This window comes from Limulus polyphemus, unplaced genomic scaffold (genome assembly GCF_000517525.1).
Source record: "Limulus polyphemus unplaced genomic scaffold, Limulus_polyphemus-2.1.2 Scaffold3224, whole genome shotgun sequence".
NCBI classification, from domain to species: domain Eukaryota; kingdom Metazoa; phylum Arthropoda; class Merostomata; order Xiphosura; family Limulidae; genus Limulus; species Limulus polyphemus.
This window is the reverse complement of record NW_013668834.1, coordinates 66,450-86,818: the sequence shown is the minus strand read 5'-3', so window position 1 is coordinate 86,818 and position 20,369 is coordinate 66,450. Positions and strand designations below refer to the sequence as shown.

At 32.3% G+C, this 20,369-nt stretch overlaps 1 protein-coding gene across 4 annotated transcripts; it reads left to right on the top strand.

Moving 5' to 3' along the window:
• The first annotated feature begins 131 nt into the window (after window positions 1–131).
• LOC106468928 (ADP-ribosylation factor-like protein 6-interacting protein 1) lies at window positions 132–19,870 on the top strand. 4 transcript variants are annotated; one of them, XM_013929379.2, is made up of 6 exons: window positions 132–258; window positions 4,082–4,227; window positions 9,254–9,373; window positions 10,392–10,509; window positions 13,258–13,342; window positions 18,929–19,869. In XM_013929379.2, exons 1-6 carry the CDS (start codon window positions 181–183, stop codon window positions 19,042–19,044), a joined length of 663 nt encoding a protein of 220 aa, XP_013784833.2. In that variant the 5' UTR covers window positions 132–180; the 3' UTR covers window positions 19,045–19,869. The 4 variants fall into 4 exon arrangements, with proteins under 4 accessions (XP_013784833.2, XP_013784836.2, XP_013784834.2 ...); XM_013929382.2 differs by lacking the exon at window positions 18,929–19,869 and adding an exon at window positions 18,443–18,610; XM_013929380.2 differs by having other exon boundaries at window positions 180–243; window positions 18,929–19,870.
• Window positions 19,871–20,369: the final 499 nt, after the last annotated feature.

Genomic DNA, 20,369 nt, shown 5'->3' with positions numbered 1-20,369 from the left:
CGAGAGCAGGACACTACAAAATTTTTATTTTCGGATATTGTAATAGTTATTCATTCATGCATAATATTTTTCTTATAAAATCGAAAATAAATTATTATTATAAACGTACGTATTTCAGTTTATATTTGTTATTATCACATATTTCGACCTATCGACCTGTTCTTGTCAGAGGACAACAACATGGTGGACGAAGCAGAAAGCACGACAACAAGCGCAACCGAATCTATTTATCGGAAAGCTGCTGTTAGTAATAATCCGGTAATTTAATATAACATGCAGTTTTATTTCTTTTGATTTTTCTCTTTTAAACTTATAAAACATACTACACCTTAGAAGGATAGGTGATCACAGTTGTTTTTAATAAGTATAAAGTTTAGCCCTTGGGATATGGAAATTTGGTAACTAAATACTAAATAGTACATTTCAAAAATAAAAGAGGAGTAAAACTAAAAACTGATTTCGCGTGAGACTCTTGAGCTTTATATTATACTTATACTAGTTATACGAGCATTGGTATATATACAAAAGAGAAAAAAATTCAATTTATCTGCTGTTTAGCTGAGATAAAAGAGTAGTAACACTAGCAGAGTTATATTTAGACTTTTAACAATAACACTAACGGCCACTTTTTTGTGAGAAAATATACTCATGTTTTTCCGACCTAAAATACGTGATTAATTGCGATTTACATATGTTACCTCTATTAAGAATGAAGATGTGTTTAAATCCTTGGGAAACAACCACATTTTGAGGAAGTTCAATTTATTATGAATACCCTCTTCATTGGAACAAATGTTTGAAATAAACCAAATACAAGTTTTGTTTATGCCGATCTTCTGAGAATGAAGATGTATAAATGTATTGTGTGGAAATAGGCTCACACTTTCTGGTTTATGATATCTGTGCATAACTTATCATGGTAAGTTGACCAATCGTCCCCTCATTTTTGGGGACTGTCCCAGAAATAAGACTTATGTCCTGGACTGATTTCGTAAATAAATCCATGCAATTTGAAATTTATATTTATTTTGGTCTAATAAATATTTTATCAATTCAGTTAGTAGAAAGTTTGAATATAAATTGTAAATTCTTTGTAATAAATTGTAAATTGTATCATAATGAGTCTCCCTCTCTCATCTCTGTAATAATATTTACAACAACATGAGTTAGTGGTGTCACAACAGTAATGTATATTCTCTGGATATAATACATTGACATTAATATTATAATAGTGGCAGTATACCATAACATACAACTTACATTATATCATTACAATATCAACCTTTTTTCTTAAACATTTGGTGCCAGATGACTGTACATGTAGTTCTTTTTACTTGTGCGCTACACACACAATGTGCACATGCTTAACCTATGCTTCAGTAGTAGTTCAGCATTGTTTTGCCTTCCTTCAGTGTTTTATTGTATAATTAAAATTATCTCAAGTCTACAATCAAGTTAAGCATGCTTTAAAAGAATGAAATTATAATTTTAGTGACTTATTAAGAGCTGAATTTCCATTTATTCAACTGGTTAACTTTGAAGATACAACTGTAGTAAAATGTACCATGTTTAGTTTGACTTTTTGGATAGTGAATGGTGGGAGGACTGTGATTACTGGTCATTTACAAGCAAAGAAACACAAGAATGCATTGCTTGCTAAATCTCAGTTGGGATATTTGACAAACTATTTTTGTAAATTGGAGCCGTCAAAAGCCGAATACAACTTGGCTATTTATGAAGGTACATATGCCTATCATGCTTTTGTCCACAATCACAGTTTTCACAGTATAGACTGTACAACAAGTTTACAGAGGAAATTGGTAGACATGAAATTTTCCTGTGCAAGAACAAAGTGCGGATCAATCATTACCAACGTTTATGCCCAATGGGCATGAAAAATGATCTCAAGTGTGAGAGTTTTGTTACGGTGTCTTGTGATACTTCTAATCATAAGCATGTGAAGCTATTACCAGTTTTAGTACTTTATTTTCAGGTGTATGATTTGGAAAACCTGGTGAAGAACAACTCCTTACTTTTGTTGAAATCTCAGATGAAACTGCAGATATTTTTGGGTATTTTCACATATACACTGTTCATGTAGAATGCCTAAAAGATTTCTGTGACTTCGTTGGACAAGAGTATAAGCATATACTGCAGAAAAGTTGTATCTTACATTACATTATTATGTCAGCTATTGCAATAAATGTTACAGATTCAGTGTGTAAACTAGTTCATTTATTATAACTTATTATTAATTAGGCCTAATTACCATGAATTTTGTTGGCTAAATTCAAGTCTATTTTAGTACTATATTGGCAGCCCCAGACCCCAGCCATTGTTACAACGCCTCGGAACTTTGGCCCTCGACTTATCACACTCGTGCATTTTTAAAAGTTACAAGGTCTGCTGTCCCCAGAAATGGCAAGAAAAACATAATCACTTTATGTCATGGGCATCATGTACCTAAAACATTGAGAAGTGGTCTCCGGTCATAACATATTAGTTCATAAGTGAATTGTATGTCTGGATGAACCAAGTTTATTTTCTTATGAAGCTGTTTAATGTAGTTATTATCATCAAGAAGTAAGGTGGGTGTGTCATAAACATATTGTAAACTTAAATTAGGTTTTTCATCCAGTTTTTGAAACTTGTTTTCAAAATAATCCATGAAGATGTCAAGTAAGAAGAGAGAAGAGCAGCGTTTCTCATGCTCAGCCTGTGATGTTGTTGAAAAAATCCATATTTAACTGGAAGTATGAATTGCAAATACATACTCTTAACTAAATGTATAAGATCCTTTAATAACAGTTAAGATAAAAAATCTCATTCCATCTTTTAGGTAATTCATTTAAGGCTTCCATCTGTTGGAACTTTGATAAAAGGATTAGGCAATTGGTGGAAATATATTTAAAAATAATTGGATGATTATTGGCAATCAATTAATCAATAATTGAACAATTTTCAAATTTATACATCCAAGGGTGACAGATGTTCCAGTTTCGCCGGGACAGTCCCGTTTTTTTGGTAGTTTGTTGGAACTCACAAAAGTCCCAGTTTTATGATAAAGACATCAAACTGTCAGTCATATTGAATCATAAACATAATAGGCCTACTTGACTTGCTCATTATTGTAACGTACTCTCCTGCCATCAAACCCTCTTGAAAGTTCCACCTGTGTGTGTGTTGAGAAACCCAACTCTGTGCAGATCTGAATGTGGAGTCAGTTAAAGCAGTGTTTATCAAAAGACACACTTTACACAGTCATGTACTGAAGTTTATGACTGTTTAGTGAATAAAAAACGTAAATTCTACATTACATTCACTCTTCACAAAAGATATGTTTAAAAAGCTTGAAAGTGTTATGGATTATTAAATAAATGCAGATATGAAGTAGCCTGTGTTAAGGTGAACTGGACAAAGTGAATAATTAAAGATTTATTTGATGTATAATTTAGCTATTTTTGCTCATTTGTGTCTATATCCAAAAACGTTTTTTAAATTATTTCAAAAACAATGCTAGTGTTAATATATTTGGAAATATTGTGGAGCAGTTCAATAAATGTAAAATAATTTCAATAAAAGTTAAATTATTTTAGATATGTAATAACTAAGTGCTGGGCTGTCTTGGTTTTTCAGTTTGGATATTGGTCAGCCTAGCCCATCCTTAGATTGTTCATAAGAAAATATTTCAATGTACTAAATTGAACCTATTTTTATATGTTGTTATTGGATAATAAATATTGTTTACACAAAAACAAATCCAGTATAAGAAAATATTTATCATATTTTGAAATTTGTTAGTAATTGAGGATTGGGTTAGCATCTCGTACTTTCATCTTTTATGAGAAAATCTTTATTAATTTCTGTAAGTTAGTGGTCATGAAATATTATTTGTTATTGCAGTTTGATTTAGTAAAGGAGTATTAGAATGAGTTGGAATATTCCCAAAAATAAATAATAATAAGCCATTGAAGACAAGTTATCAAAATGTTGCCAATAGATTAATTATTAATTAGTCTCTTAATTATTTGATAACATACATATATTGTTTCATTAGTTTTGATATTTTTGTGGAACACAGGATATGGGCTTTGAAGAAGAAATGAAAAACCTAAAGAACAAATTGAATGGATGGAAGCAGGTTTTACAACCATTATATTCAGCACTGATCTGGGAGCAGTCATATTACCCTGCAATTCTGACTGGTATCGTCACCCTTATATTCATGTAAGGACACACACAAATTTCCTTTGTTTTGAAATGTGTTCTAATACTGTTATGTACTTACTAATTCTATTTTAAAACAGTTGATACCACACTGCACCACCACAGGGGTTAAGTGTCTGTATTGTACTTTGTAATATGGAATAAAATGCGAGTCCAGTGGGCTTTCGTACTTTGAAAACAAAGATTAGACATATTGGCAAGTACAAATTATAATCTCTTAACCATCATTAAAATGCAAGTCATCACCTAACATTTTATTTCTATGACTCTTCAAGTAAAATTAAATGTCACTGAAATGGTATATTCAAAGGTATGGAAGAAACACATTCCAATGAACCTTGTATTTTATTATTTTAAAAATTAGCTTTGTTGAATAAGAACTTAGTTATTTATAAGTTGTATTTTTTGTTTATTAAACTTAACTGAAAGTGGTAGCTTGATATTCCAAATCACTCTTTCTCCATCTGATAATATTTTTACTTTAAATTTAAATATATGACTAATAAAGCTGTTGTGAAACCATTTGAATTTGGTACAACGTAGAAAAAAAACTAGTTGTTTCTAATTGTTATATTCACTTCTTTCATTTGCGAATAGCCTACATGTAAGTAGAACTAATTGAATATTATCTTAAAACATGTTTTTTGTGAGTAAGACAGCTTGTACGAATCCTATCTTCCAAAACAGTTCACTTACCTCTCTTCACATAATTGCTATTCCTGAAGCAGCTGCCTTTGCAATTTTGTACATCCCACTAGTCTTATCTCCCACCTAAGATTTGTTATGGCATGAACATCCACTAGTGCATGATGTAAACATCATGCAACAATAACCATTCACCACTGTCCTTACCATAATGTGTTTCTTTAATTTAAGTTTAAACATATTTAATCTCTTCAAAATTATGGTGCCCTTTTCGCAATGTTGACTGTTTTTGGTTTCCTTTTAGTTTGTTTTAACTTTGATTTAACCCTATAGTTACAGGTATGTTCATTTGGCAATTCTTATTCTATGACCTCCATCTGACTCCTTTTTATCACACTAAAGTCTTCAGGTGGGTTTCTGACACTTTGGAGACTTGGGCTGAGGCTGCCTGACACTATTCTTGTCTTTTTTTCTCTCTCTCACATCCTTTTGAGTCCACTCTCGTTTCTCAATTCCATTAACCCTTCACATCTCTCTCTCTTTTTTCCTGTTTCTTGTCCTTCTATCTTTTCTCACCAACACTAGAGTCAGTATCCCATTGCCACACCCTTCCCCCTAGTTCAGAATTCTGTCTCTTCACCAACACACTCTTATGGGTTGGGGAATGTCTCTGGATGACTCCACATCCTCGGTGGTTTCGTCTCCTATGGAGATGACCTTCCACATTAATGTTTTAGAACTCTTGACAGGCCTTCAGGCATGTTTTTATTTCCTTCTTCGTCTTGTGGATCACTTGGTTATGATCCATGCCAACATTTCTGTGGTTGTTTCCCCATATCAATCATCAGGGTGGTACTCACACCAAGGACCTTTGCTTTCTCATGTTGGATTTTCTGTTTTGGGCCCACTCACATTGGGTTCATCTGACAGCCTGTTGGCAGACAGGATTCTTTCTACAGAAGTCTTTTATTGGATCTGTTCCCAGTTGGGTATACCAATGATTGATGCCTTAAACACTCTGCTCAATACCAAACTTCCTCTCTTCTGATCCCCTATAACTCACCCAGCTGAGCTGGTTTTGGATGCCCTCTTCCAGGACTTGTCTCATCTCTTTCTGTATATAAACCCTTCCTTTACCTTGTCTGATGTGTCTTGGTGTTGATTCTTCACAGTCCATGTCAGGTTCTATTGGTAGCATCTTTTTGGCTATATCAGTCTTAGTTTCCTCTTCTCTCGACTGGCATCCAGGGCATTTCTACCTGCATCTCCATTTTGGTCACTCTTGCTCCAACTTCGTATGTCTCTCTTTTACTAGAGAGTTTCATCCCTTCATCTTTCCACATGAGATTTGTCCACTTTCCAACTGCATAGTTCTTCTTTTACCCTGCTCTTATCACCAAGTCATCCTATTTTTGCCTACCTTTGTCCTTATTGAGCTGGTTGTTTCACCAAGAATTATCAGTTTCTACCATCACAGGCTATTGGGCAGCCTTTTCAACTACCTTTTGCTTTTTTGCTACAGTTCTGTCTTTCCCTTCCCTTTTCTTTCTACCTTGTTCCAGTTCTTCCTTATCTATTGTCCCTCTCATCCAATTACTTTGTCCAACTGGAATCGTAAACCTATGATGCCAGGTTTCTCTATCAGAGAGAAGGTAACATTGCTCTCATCATGTTTCAATACAAAAACAAAAGTAGTGGATGAAATTGTCTGAAATTTAACAAGAACTTTCCTAAAAATATGTTGTTTCCAAAATATAAAATATTTAATTTTGATTTTTTCTACTTATTTTAAATAAAAAAATTTATTTAATGCAGTTCTACTACAAAGTGATTTTCATGTTAAGTATAAAAATATTAATTTTGGTTTTACTGTTTTCACATTTCAATTGCATAATCTTTATAACCTCCTAAATGAATATCAAACATTTTTAAGCTAAATTTTTATATTTTATTTGCCATGTTCTCTACAACAACATTAACTCTAGCTATTATCACCAACTTGCAGTGCAATGAAATGTTTAAAATTAAGAAATAGAAATATGTACATACTACCTTTTAACTCCTTTTTTAATAATCTAAAAATATCTTCTTTGGGTCACATGCTTAATTTCACATCTTTATCTTTTCATCTATAGTTTAATTTTTATGTTTTATTTTCCTCTCCTGTTCTTTATCTTTGATTATTTATTTATGTCCACACACAACAACAAGTGCCTGCAGATGATGTAACATTAACTTTGGCAAGACATCCCCTCCCCCTTACCACACATACACAATATTTCTTGTTTATTAAAAAGCTGTTTTCGTGATTCAAAGTATAGAATAACTGAAAAAATCTTTAGACCGTTCAAATATAAATTGGGGTTACATTGTTATAGAAATAACTTTTAAAATATTATCTCATTATTACACCATTGTTGTGAAAATGAAAAATTACTACATCTAGTGTTAACATAAAAATACTGTATTATCTGAATATACTTTCTTGTGTTATTCTCATTCTGCCCATATGACGTTCAGAAGTCAAAATCAAATAATACACGTAAAAAAAAAAGTGAAAGCTGTATTGCGTAATGCTAGCAAAACAAAATAAAATACTTCTAAGAACTTTGTTTTTAAACATTGATATCCTTTATTCTTTGAAATAACATAAAACAAAACTTTTCTGTTTGTTCTGTGCAAAGAAGTATCTAAGATATGTCAAGCTTTGTAAATTTAAAGTAATAAACTTCAGTGTCTCTTCTTATACTAAAATATGCAATAACCCAAGATGAAATTACATATGTTGCATGTTAGTTCTGGTTTTGAATCACATTTTGATTAAAAACGTAAAAGCTACTAGAAGAGGAATTATTAATATTTTTAGCCATCTGTACAATATGTTAAAGTACACATTAGAACTTAGTAACATAAATAAGATTTATAATGTGACCTAGCTGTAGTTTTTTCTTGGCTTTTTCTTAAACAGTGTACATGTACAAACTAGATACATCAGATGCCTGACCTCTAGGGTCACCCATTATAACAATCTACTAAATTCAGTCATAACTATCTCAAATTAAGTAAGGTGAGGTGTTTCTGTCATTAAATGTACTTGTTATTTATCAACAATTTTATTTTTCTGTAAAATCTTAATCTTTGAATTTATTCACAGAAAGAAAAAAAAATTACCTTCAGACTTAATGGCATCATGAAATATTGTGGCTTTTGTCTATGGCATCACAAGTTTCAAAGAGTGTTATTTATCTTGTCTTTTGAACTCACTTTAAGAAAAAGACTTCTTAACATTGTAAAAGACTAAAATAAGAACTGGTCTAATTTTCAAAGAGGTTTGATGTCCACTTTCTAGGAAAATGTGTCACTGAACAATGTGTAAGTAAATATCTAATATTGGTTTCATGATCATGTGTGTTAATTAAACTCAAGTACTTGTTTTTTGAAGAATTTGTGTTTATCCTAAATAGATTAGTTATAATGATGAGGACATGGAACAAAAAGGGTAAATTACTTAAGATGATATGTTAATGGAAAAAGAAGGATATATAAAGTATTTATGATAATGAGACAGAGGCAGAGTTGGGCCTTTACTTCACCAAGAAATTACTTATGAGCATAGGTTACATCAATTAGTGTCAAGTAAATTAATCGATTAATTGAAATACTGCCATTATGATTTCTCATAATTATTTTTAATGAAATCAAAATTGTTCAGTTTAATTGATTAGGGTCGCAACTCATGAAAACAATAAACTAATTGAAATTTGTTTCTGATTATTACTATCTTCAATTAGTTGAATGTAAGTGATTAACGAGCCCAAGAATTAATTGATTAGTACACTCCACTAATCATCTAGCTCTAAATAGAGAAACATTTTCACATGTCTGTTTTTAGAATTGCCATCACCTTCTTTTAAAAGCACTATCCCATCATCATAAATAATTTACTATTAGAAGTAATTTACCCTCCATTCTTCTTCTTCATATCATCCTCAATCCCAACTAGTTTGGGGGCAGCTAGTAATTGTATAAGCCATTATTTTGTACACCTGGGTGGCTGGCCCAGACGGCAACCATATAGGACAAGCATGATATACGACAGGGATTTGAACTCGCAACCCTCAGATTGTGAGTCAAACACCCTAACCACCAGGCTATGCCAGACCCTCATTTACTTTCCAATGTTGTTAAGAAAAAATAATGATTTATTTTCCACTATTTCAAATATTTTTAATCAAAATTACTTTTTAAGTAAATTTGACCAAACTGTAAATGTATGTTATTGTTTTTCATACAGCTGGAGTAATTCATGTTATTATTGGCTGTTGCTGACATATTAAGGGTAGTTGCAAATTTAAATATCTTTATTTTGTGTGTTTTATAGTCTTCTGTGGTATTTCGAGCCATCAGTACTCACCACTTTCTCCCTGCTTGGGATTGTCGTATGTGTAGCTGACTATGCAGTTCCCATCATGTGTAGCACATTCTTAGATGCCTCCAAGTGGTAAGGAATGACTTGTAAAGTGTTTGTTCATGTTCATTCTCTCAAAACGTACAAATAAGTTGCTACTTAACTCTTATCCTTTTTTTCCTTCTTTCTTGCAAATGTACTTATATTCCATAAGTTCAAGTGAATATCTTATTTTCCTCCATTTTTCTGTCATTTTTACTAAAATATATAAACAGTTTCTCATTTGAAGTTAAAATTCAAAATATATTTGTATGAGTTTGCATGTAGATATATTTATGTATCATTAATATGAGACAACATATACCAAAACAGTTAATACATCACCAATAAAATATGTTGTTTTAAGTCAACTCATAACAGCTTTGGAAAATAGCTTGTTAGAGTTCAGAAAGCTTGCAGAAAAGATTGAAATCAAAATGACACTAAAATTTTCAGTCATACTTTCCTGTAAGATACTAATGGAGAGAAATTGAGTTTCTTATGATCAGTTCAAGGCTATTTATAATAGTATAAACAGACTTTCCTTTTCAATGGGATTTAATCTAGTTGTAACAATCCAGTATGAACTTAATTCACCATACATTTTAATAACTGTTCCACTGTTGTTTTTAAATTCATAATAATTCTAAAAGTTGTGCAGTTGCTATATATATTTGGAAAATTTGGATGTACAAGTTAGGCTAAAACAAAAATGTCTAACTTTTAAACAAGTTCCATTCTCAGGAATACTTATTTCTTTATGTAATTGACATCTGTCATAAGTATTATACTTAACAGATTTTAACATCTTATTTATGCCAGTCTTTGTAGTATAATCTGTATGCAGAACAGTTTGTACAAGTTAGTTTGGAACTGTTGGGATTCAAATCATTATTAGAATCTGAACTTTAAGTAAAAAATAGCAAAAAAAAAATGTATCATTATGTAGTATGCTTGTAAACTTGAGGAATTATTAATGCCTCTTGGTTTTTGTGTTTGGTAGGTTTTATTTATTCTTGAAATGGGTGACTATCTTTACAGTGAACGTATTTTTGTGTACATACCTTCTTAGGACAGAAACTCAAGAAAACAAGCATGAAGAAATATGCAAGGCCATCATCCAAACAAAGCAGCAAACTTCTGAGCTTTGGTCATCCTTCATTCAGCTTCGAGATACTATGCCCAAACTTGTAAGGGTGATACTGTCTAATTACTGAATTTTTCTTTCTAGTTTGATTAATTTAGGATTGTGACAAAAAAATATTAATTTATTAAAGAAAGTTTTAGACATTGTATTGGCATGTTGCTTCATATTTTCCAAAGAAAACTCAGTACAGGGCTGAAAACATTGTCTCCAAATTACACATGAGGCAGTAACAGTCAATAGGAAACTATTCAACAAGAAAGTTTAATACTTGTTAAGTTCATCATCAGAGGTTACTGACCAATAAATAATCAATGTTATAACAAGTGTACAGTTTAATGCAAGTTATTTTCAATAGGAACACATGAATGTGGCAACTAAAAATCAGTCAGAATGGACTTTAGCCTAATTAGATCCATGCTCATGTACAGTTGAAAAGAGAATATTATACAACCAGCTACAACAAATATACTTCCGATACAGCCTTACCCCTCTCACACAAAGCTATCTTGATCTTCTTTCTGCCCCCTTAGTATTGCTAAAAAATGTTAATGCTCAGTCTATATACCCCACACATTTCTGCACCACTTTGGAATGTGTAGCATGTGACCACCCACCACCAAAAGTATAGTGCCACCTATATTAGTGCAGCTAGCTCCCTTTGATTCTCCCGCTCAGTCCTCACTTTCTCAATTGGCACAGCACTGTTTAGACATTTGTTTTTTGCATCTGACTACCATTTATGATTGTACTTTGTTGATATTTCGTTACCTTTTTCAACAGTTTTACTGTTTGCATTCAATTGTTTTGATTGTTTTTCATTTGTTTATTGTTACTGAATTATATGGTAACTTAGAATAACTTCACTATTCAATGTATCAACTGCTAAAAGAATAATTAAAAACTTCACATTTGCTCTCACTTGAAGTGCAAGTGGCTATGGTAACTGAATTTTAGACTTTCTTATACAAGAAACAGCTATGGTTAAAAATGTCTTTCTTGCTGACAATAAACTACATGTAAATACAGTTCATTCACCAGTAACTGGATACAAGTTCCTAGAACTGGCCTCAAAAGGAAATCATTATAGACATTCATGAGTTCAAGCTATGCCACACCCACTTGCAAAGTAGAAGCTGGGTTGCTTAGCGACTGTTTTAAGTTGAATGGCATACTTATAACCAACAGAAAGCAGATTTCCCCTTCAAGGTCATTTGTCCTTACATGAAATATATGGTATAGATTTACTTTCAGCACCTTTATAATGAGGCTACGTTTATTGTTGAGAGCAGTGTTCATAGAGCTTGGCAATTTTCTCTTGCCTTATACATATTAGTTTGTTAGACAGTTAGATTCCATTTACATTTTACTTTTATATTTTAGTTAATTATGTATTATTTGTATTTTAAGATTTATATTTGAAAGGTTTAATTATTTTCTAAATTATTCTATACTTTGAATTGCTAAAACAGCTTTGGGACATGAGTTCAAAAAATATTATGCTGGAAGGGCTAATCGTAACAGCGCAAGTTAATGTAAAATTGCCTGTGGACACTTGTTGATGTGTGTCGACATAAATAATCAAAGATAAAGAACAGAATAGGCAAATAAATTATAAGTGAAAAGATAAAGTCATAGGGTTAATTTGCAGGGAGCTAGATTCCTACATTTAGCCAGTGATTTCTTCTCATTTTCAACCTGACAATTTTTCTGGGGATGAATACAGTCAAGGGGAAGAAAATTGGATTCATTTTTTCCAGCACCTTCTTATTTTGGTCAGACATGCTCTGCATCTCTACAGGAGATCTCACCTTCCACCTTTCTTCTTTTTATTTATTTTTTTTAAATTTATATATATATATATACACACAGCTGGTTAATCAGGTATATGGTTTATTACGTGTTTCCTTTTCCTCCTAGCTTGAAGATGCATTGATCGGTTTTTTGTGCTATTAATGTTACCAGAATCCTTTTCCATTTCTCTTATGTTGTCCTATGTCCAGACTGGTCATTCCTCCCTAAGACCTCTGATGCCCAGGAAGGTCATTTGGCTTTCACTCCAATTTTATTACCTTCCATCTCCCACCTGTACTTCCATTCTGATACCCCCTTGGCTTCTTTGTCAGGTTTGCCTCCTAAGGTGTTATGTGACACGTATGCTCCTTTGGGGATTCATGTTCTTGTGACCTATCCCCTGTCACACTAGCTGGTTGGGTTTATCAACCAGCTTATCCATTCAGAATTATCCATGGAAGGTTAGATTTCTTCTCATCAAGTTTGTCATATCACCGTGTCTTTAGTTGCTCGTCTTCACTGTTCATTGGAAGAAATCATTCAGGCCAGAATGTGAACTCGTCCTTCGTCGATTATTATCTACACTATTTGGCTGTATCTCCCTCCCATGGTAATTCTACACATATCCATTTGCCTTTGGCCTGGGGGGTATGTCTTTTCATAACACTTCATTTAACATAACATACCCTACCTCTGTAGTCCATTATTTTATGTAAACAAAAGATGAAATAATATGGAAGATTGTGTAAATTGTTTAGAATTACTTAGTATAGACATTTTTGCTTACATAGGTACTTAGTTTATGTAGAAAAATAAATTATGTATTTTTATATTTTCTTGTGGACACTGATGTTACAAAGAAAAGGAAAGATCAAAGAAAAGTAATACATGGTTTTTATATTATCCACATAAATATTCTTAATTCAACTATACAATTACATAATGAATGTAATGATTGTAAGAACAATCCTAATCAGCCGTGGCTTTGTTTACATTTCAGTATTTTGTGAGTGTGCTGGTTATCTTGTTGGTTGTGGCCTGGATTGGTAATGTTGTGGACAGTATGCTTCTCACTTACTTTCTTGGTAAGTTCTGTAAACTTCACATTCATATCCCAATAAAACTTGTAAATTGAATCAATAACCAAAAGATGTCTGATGGCAACTTAAATTATATCAAATGTTTAATATTATATTTGGATCTTTAAATGATATTATAGATTATGCCATTCTTAACAATAATAATTTATTATAAGTTAATTCTTATCATCAAGATTCTGATACCCATTTATTCAGGCTTCACCATACCTTGAGTGGGACAAGTTTTTTATATTATATTACATTACAGTATGTTAATCAAGTTATATTAAGAAACTACAAACTTAGAAGTATTTATATTTCCAAATGACTTCTTATTAAAGCATGAAATATTGCTTGTAAAAAGTTACCATGCAACAAGTTCATGATTGTGTTATTAACTTCTCAAAGTATATTTTTGAATCCATTGGTGTACTATACAGATTCGTCAATGTTTTAACCTATCTGTTACCTAATTTCAAATAATTATACCTACAAATCATAATCAGTTAAATTACTGTGTACAATAATAAGTACAGCTAACAGTTGGTTTGTCTACAACATTGAATCAGTAATTGGTTGATTTATAACTACCTAAAATCAAGTGCAGTTGTTTCCCAATGGCACAACAGTATGGCTGCAGATTTACAATGCTAGAAATCCGGATTTTGATACCCGTATTGGGCAGAGCACAGATAGTCCATTGTGTAGCTTTGTGCTTAATTTCAAACAAACAAAATCAAATACAGTTAAGAGTAGAGATAATAATTAGTTGACTTGCATTTTAAAATCATATGTACAATTAACAGCTGGTGTTTGCGGGTTGGAACTGTAGAATTATACATACTATAATTCTGAATTTTGGCAAGTTTTTAGTAAACATTGAAAGTCTTATACGCAGAAAAAAACAGATTTTTTTAATGAGGTATGTTTACTAAAAATTTGTATGTGAATTTCTGAAGCCTATAAAGTGTCAGTATAAGTGAAAGGTGATTTTCATGCTAAGAATAAAAATATTTCTTTTCATCTTACAGTTTTCATATTACATTTACATAACCTCCAAGACCTAAATGAATATCAAAAGCTTTTTATAACAGAACTTTATATATATATTATCTCTTATTTTCTCTACCCTAACACTAACTGTAGAGAACTTATCATTGTGAAATGAAAAGTTGAAAAAATATTAAATAAAGTGGATAATACTGTTTTTTTCCTCTGCAGACTGCAATGTTGATCAGAAAGTTCAGAGTCACTTAGCAATTTCAACTGCTAACCTTTTCATATCTGTTTTCTTTTAAGTTTATGGTTTTATTGTTGTACTTTTTGCCTACTGAAGCAGTAATTCTTGTGTCAAAAGCAATGAATCACAGTGGGAACCCATTAGCTATTTCCCTTAGAGTTGATGTAAACAGCGTGTGGTCCGAGTGTCATGTTTCACTCTGTGTTCGAGGTTGTAGAATTTTAGATGTTTTATTTTGCCGAAGTTTTGTTTGGCTAAGCTCAGAAACTTATAATTTTTACATTTTAGTTATTTTTATTAAAAAGTATGTATCAGTGAATATATAAAATGTGCAAAAAAACAAGACATATAGTACTCAATGCATAATTGAGACATTTACACTTGAGTAGAAATTTTTGACAGCCACCCTTAAGCCTTATTGACTCTCACAAGTTTGTGTGTAGGAAACAATCCATGGGCTTTCAAAATATGCATTTTAGAACACACAAGGTATATCAGTCACTAGAATGAAGTGTCCTGAAATGACTGTCATTATTCAACTTTCTATGTAAACTATAAATACGTTTAAAAAATTTCATTACTATTCAGAACACGAAATCTAATCAACACAAACCAAGCAATTCTTTTCAACTAATTACATTAATTACTTATGGCAGGAAACTGAATTGCAAGATTTATGTAGAGGAGAATCTGCTCTTTCTGTTGGTTATCAACGTATCCATGAACTATGTAGAGTTGATTAGTAAACAAGAGGTGGGGAAGGAACTCCTCTAGGGGTTTGTCACATTTATTGAAATCTTGGCAAATCAAGAAGATAGGAGATACAGTTTCAAAATCTTGTTCCAATTATGTGTACTTTATGTTCTAATTGGTTTTAAACTGCAGCAGCCTATTTTAGAAGTTATAAAATTCTGAATAGAGAAATTAGGGCTCAGACATGTCATATGATACAGAAATAAAGATTAAGCTTCTTTTTTAATATTTCTTTTTTGAAATTAAGATGTTAAAATGTAGATAATATAAAAATTTGAATTATTAACTATGTTTTCATGTATAGTTTATCAACATACATTAATAATGAAATTACTTGATTAAATTTTGTGTATAACACTATAAAATGTCATGAAATGTGCACTCTATTTGGTCGTATGGAAAGAGTTATCCGCTTACCATTGCTTAGTGAGAGACAGTGGTAAGAAAGCTAGGATAATGTAAAAGCTAGTTATAACATCAGAAAGTGAGATTAAGATGCAGTAATGGATATCCACATTACATTGTTTTTTTATCATATCAAAGATTTCTCTATTTTTATTTATAATACTCAAATTATTAAAATCTGTTATTTCACTCAAGCTCAATGGCTTAGCAGTAAGTCAGTGAGCCTATAACGCTGATACTCAGAGTGAGCAGAGTACAGATAGCCTCTTTTGTAACTTTGTGCTTTACAGCAAACAAAAAACACTCATTCACTAGGCCCACCATGCTCCCTTAAACAGTAGGAGTTGTCTCATTATAATCAAAATGTGTAGGTTTACTAAAAGTGATGTTATCTAAGCACATTTATACAACTATTCTTCAACAGTGTATCAAGTGTTTTGAGATTTAAATGATGGTAGTGTGATTACCGTCATTCACTAATAGGCAGTTTCTACTTGTATAATACATAGAACTCAACTGCAAATGGTAAATGTGTTCATACGTATTTACTTTTGGCTTAGTCAAAAACGAAAAGTGGTAAAAGTACATGTTCACTGACGGGTGGCTCAACCCTCATTCACACCACAATAAATCTATATTTCTTTAGTTTTTTACTGCTGTAGTCATTTCTGTTTACTAAAACAAATGATAGCTATATATATATGGAGGGTTCTGGCCCGTAAACCGCATTCTATATATTTTGAGCCAGTGATACACATTTGATATATTTAAATGTTGTTAAAAAATACTTTTGTATCATATTGTTCTCTTACTTTTTTAATCTATACATAGTGAGAGTTATGAATTTGGAATTCTGTTTTTTCTTTTTTTGAATACTTCATCCTCTACCTGCTTTGCAATTCACTATTTGTAATTTTTATATGGGTATTTATTCTTGTGAAAAGTCTTGCATGCCTCATGCCCTCTTTCGTTTGAATCTGTGCCAGTCATTACTTTGTTGCATTATGATACCTGTACCTATCTTTCAAAATATAACATTTTCTCTTGACATTTTGTGAAGTCCACTTACGCTTTCTACTATAAGAATAACTGATTACCGTGATAAATTCTGCTAAACTTAATTAGAGATATAGAATATTTTAAAAATTTAACTTTTGTATGGGACTTGAGTCTACAGTGAAAATTTTTACAACAGCTATTATCCTGTGTTTCTGTTGCCTGACACCCAATCTGTCTTGTCTCGGTAGTTGGTCAGGTACAACACAGCTCTCCTGCAACTTTCACTACCAAGATTTTGTTTATTTTTTCACACTCTTGTGGTGATTTTGGTCACTCCTGGGCTTCAGGCTTTGCAAGTTTCAGCAGAATTACGATGCGTGTAAATCTTCAAGCTCTGTGAGCCATTTAGAATTTTTGCATAGGCTTCGTTGGAACCATCGTAAGATCAGTGAAACTAATATTAATGAATGATAGACTGATGTGATTTACACCTACTGAGTGAGCGACCTTTCATCTGATGTGCTGTGTTTGGAGCTTCAAAGTCTTCTTATACACCTACATTCAATCTTTAACCTTGGAGCTTGTTATATTTGTGGAGTTTTACATCTCCTGACAAATCATCTTCTAAAAATAAATAAAATTCTCTCCTCATAATGGTCATTTCACTCCCTAGTTTTTAGTTATATCTGCCAGGATTTAGTAAGCCCAGTGATAAATGCATTTTCCAAATTTTGGAATTATACGTTATCCCGTTTCTGTTTCCACATTAACTTTTACTTGCATTATATATCTTTGCATAAGACTGGTGCTATGCATATTGCCCAATTTGTATATTGGTGGACATTCTAAACTGGATTTGCTCAAGTACAATGTACTGGTGATATCTTTTTTTATCAGTCAGTGTTAATCTATATATCACTGAGATCCTTACAGTTCAGACCTTGAGTATCCTTTCTAGGCTAGAGAAGAACAGTCTTGATGTCTGTCTCTGAGATTCTTGCAGTTCAGACCTTCAGTATACTTGCTGGGTTGGAGAAGCATAATAATCTTGGTATCAGTTTGAGATTCTTGCAGTTCAGACCTTGATTATCTTTGCAGGATTGAAGACATCTTCTACATCCATCCAGTATATGGATTTTTTTAATATGAAACTCTCAGTATTAAACCTGTGTGCTTGACTTCTCCAGTCTGCTGCTTGCTATTGGAATTTTCTTTCATAATAGTTTACCCATCGAGGCAAGAAGAAGCCATTTCTTGCCAACATTATAAAGTTGTTCCTTTTATTGATTTCCATTCAGCTATATCTAAAAAAATGTTTTATTTCAATTTTTCAGTATTACAGGAAAGCTTTGGCTTACTCTTTCACTTTTCATTGGGTGGAAGAGACCCTTGTTATGGAATTGTGAAAGTTTTTTTATGTGACTGTGGTTTTAACTTGATGTTGTGGGCTCTATCCAAGCTCTCTTTCACACTTTTGTGATTTCTATCTTGGAACATCTACTTTTTTTTCTGTCTTCAGTTTATCAGTGTGATGAAATACATCCAGTCAATGAAAATAGCTTTTTTTTCCATGTGGATTGTTCAGCTTTGGAAAAATAGATCTTATCTCCTAAATTCTGCATTGTTTGATACTAGATGAGGCCCATGTGCTGCTGTATTGATTGCAGTAGGCCTTTTTGTAAATCATACCTAGTTTTGGGTTTTTACAGATATAAGAAGTCAGCAGTGGAGGAGTTGCATGCTCCATTTTCTACTGGGTGACTCAAACTTCTCTTTCATAATGTGTATGCTTGCATGAAGAATGATCTGCATTGGTTTCCCAGGAATTTACTACAGAAATGGTAGAAGCAGATCTCATCTGAGTGACAATCTAAATACAAAAGGTAGGATAAATGCAGTGTGGAAATGAAGTAACATTAGTAAATTGTATTAGATGTTGATTGATCTATAGGTTCTGACAATAAAATATGTGAAACTCAACTTTTCACATAAAAAAAAAGACTTCTACGAGATTGCAGAATTGCTCTTAGAAGTTCTAAGAAAGTTCCACACAATTATATTAGAGGAATCTTATTGAATTATTCTCGAGATCAAAAATGCTAAGCTTTACTATTCAGAAGTCCAATGTTAGAGTGAAACAATTATAATTTAGTAAATTTTTTTCTGTCAGTTAATGTTTACCTGCATATTTTTAGTGTTAGCAATTGTGATGATGCCTGGTCTGAAGCATCAAGGAATTATCCAGAAGTTCATCAGCCAAAGAGCACAGCAGCTAAAGAATATCCTTGGTCAGAAGTTGAAAAAGAATTAAATTTCTCTTTGTGAGTGAAAGCCAACATCCTTCTCATTCTTTGTAGTTGCATTCCAACATTATACCACTCCCTGTCTCTGTTGTTGTTGTTTTTTTCTCAAATTTTAATGCCAACCTCTATGATTTTTATAGTTCAAATCCATATTCTAATTGATGTGAAAGGTTTAAGCAATCAGGTGTTTGTAATATTCTCTTTTTGATACCTTGACAAGTAGATTTTAACATAGATTTTGAATGGTAATGTGCTTGTATTCTAAATTATTTTAATGTTTTATTCTTGACTATAAGCTTTGATAAATGTAGATGAGTAGGTATATTGTCTAAAGTGCAAAGTTTGGTTTGGTTGTAGACGCACTGTGTTTATTTTAATCTTGCGATTTTAGCTATCACTATAGGTATGTTAGTGTACTTTTTTGATAAGCTATTATTGTTAACTATGATTTGTTGTTGATAGTTTTGAACACAACAGAGATGATTTTGTTTTTAATTCAGTAATGTTTTTTGTTCTTTACCTTAATAAAATAACTACAGTGTCGATTAAAAAAGTTGGGATAAATAAAATAAGTGTGGTTCTGGTTACGGATAAAAGAAAAAAATAAAGAAGAGGTAACTTTTTTTTTTTTTCTCACATGAAAGTGTAAAAATTTAATTTTTTTCCTGACACTATATTATTTCCAGAAATACACACTTCATTTCAGTTCAATGTTTACACGGGCCCGGCATGGCCAGGTGGTTAGGGCACTCGACTCGCAATCTGTGGGTCGTGGGTTCGAATCCCCGTCAAACCAAACATGCTCGCCCTTTCAGCCGTGGGGGCATTATAATGTGACAGTCAATCCCACTATTTGTTGGTAAAAGAGTAGCCCAAGAGTTGGCAGTGGGTGGTGATGACTAGCTGCCTTCCCTCTAGTCTTACACTGCTAAATTAGGGACGGCTAGTGCAGATAGCCCTCGTGTAGCTTTGCGCGAGATTCAAAACAAACAAACAAACAATGTTTACATGTAAAGATCTATCAAAAGTAAATTCTAGGTTTATATATTTTTTTCAGTGGCTTCTCGCTTTATTTGAAACAGGATTTTAATGAATCCCTGGTTTTGTAGGAAGTGCTGTATTTTAGCATTTTAACTCAAAGTTTTATATGAATTCTGTGTGTAGAACTCATGGCACTGTGTTATTTCCCCTTTAATTTTGGGTGGAAACCTTTGTGGTTAAATATTTACGTATACATCAGTAACCATTTCTACAAATACTGTTTAAACCAGGAATACCATGAGTTTTAAGAATCCTCACATTCAGAAATGGAAGTATGGTCATCATATTCAAG

Excerpts from the sequence above, each read along its gene's own strand:
- LOC106468928 (XM_013929379.2), top strand. The coding sequence starts at position 181 with ATGGTGGACGAAGCAGAAAGCACGACAACAAGCGCAACCGAATCTATT. Across the intron at positions 4,228-9,253 it reads ATCGTCACCCTTATATTCAT|TCTTCTGTGGTATTTCGAGC; the intron begins GTAAGGACACAC and ends TGTGTTTTATAG. Across the intron at positions 13,343-18,928 it reads GCTTCTCACTTACTTTCTTG|TGTTAGCAATTGTGATGATG; the intron begins GTAAGTTCTGTA and ends GCATATTTTTAG.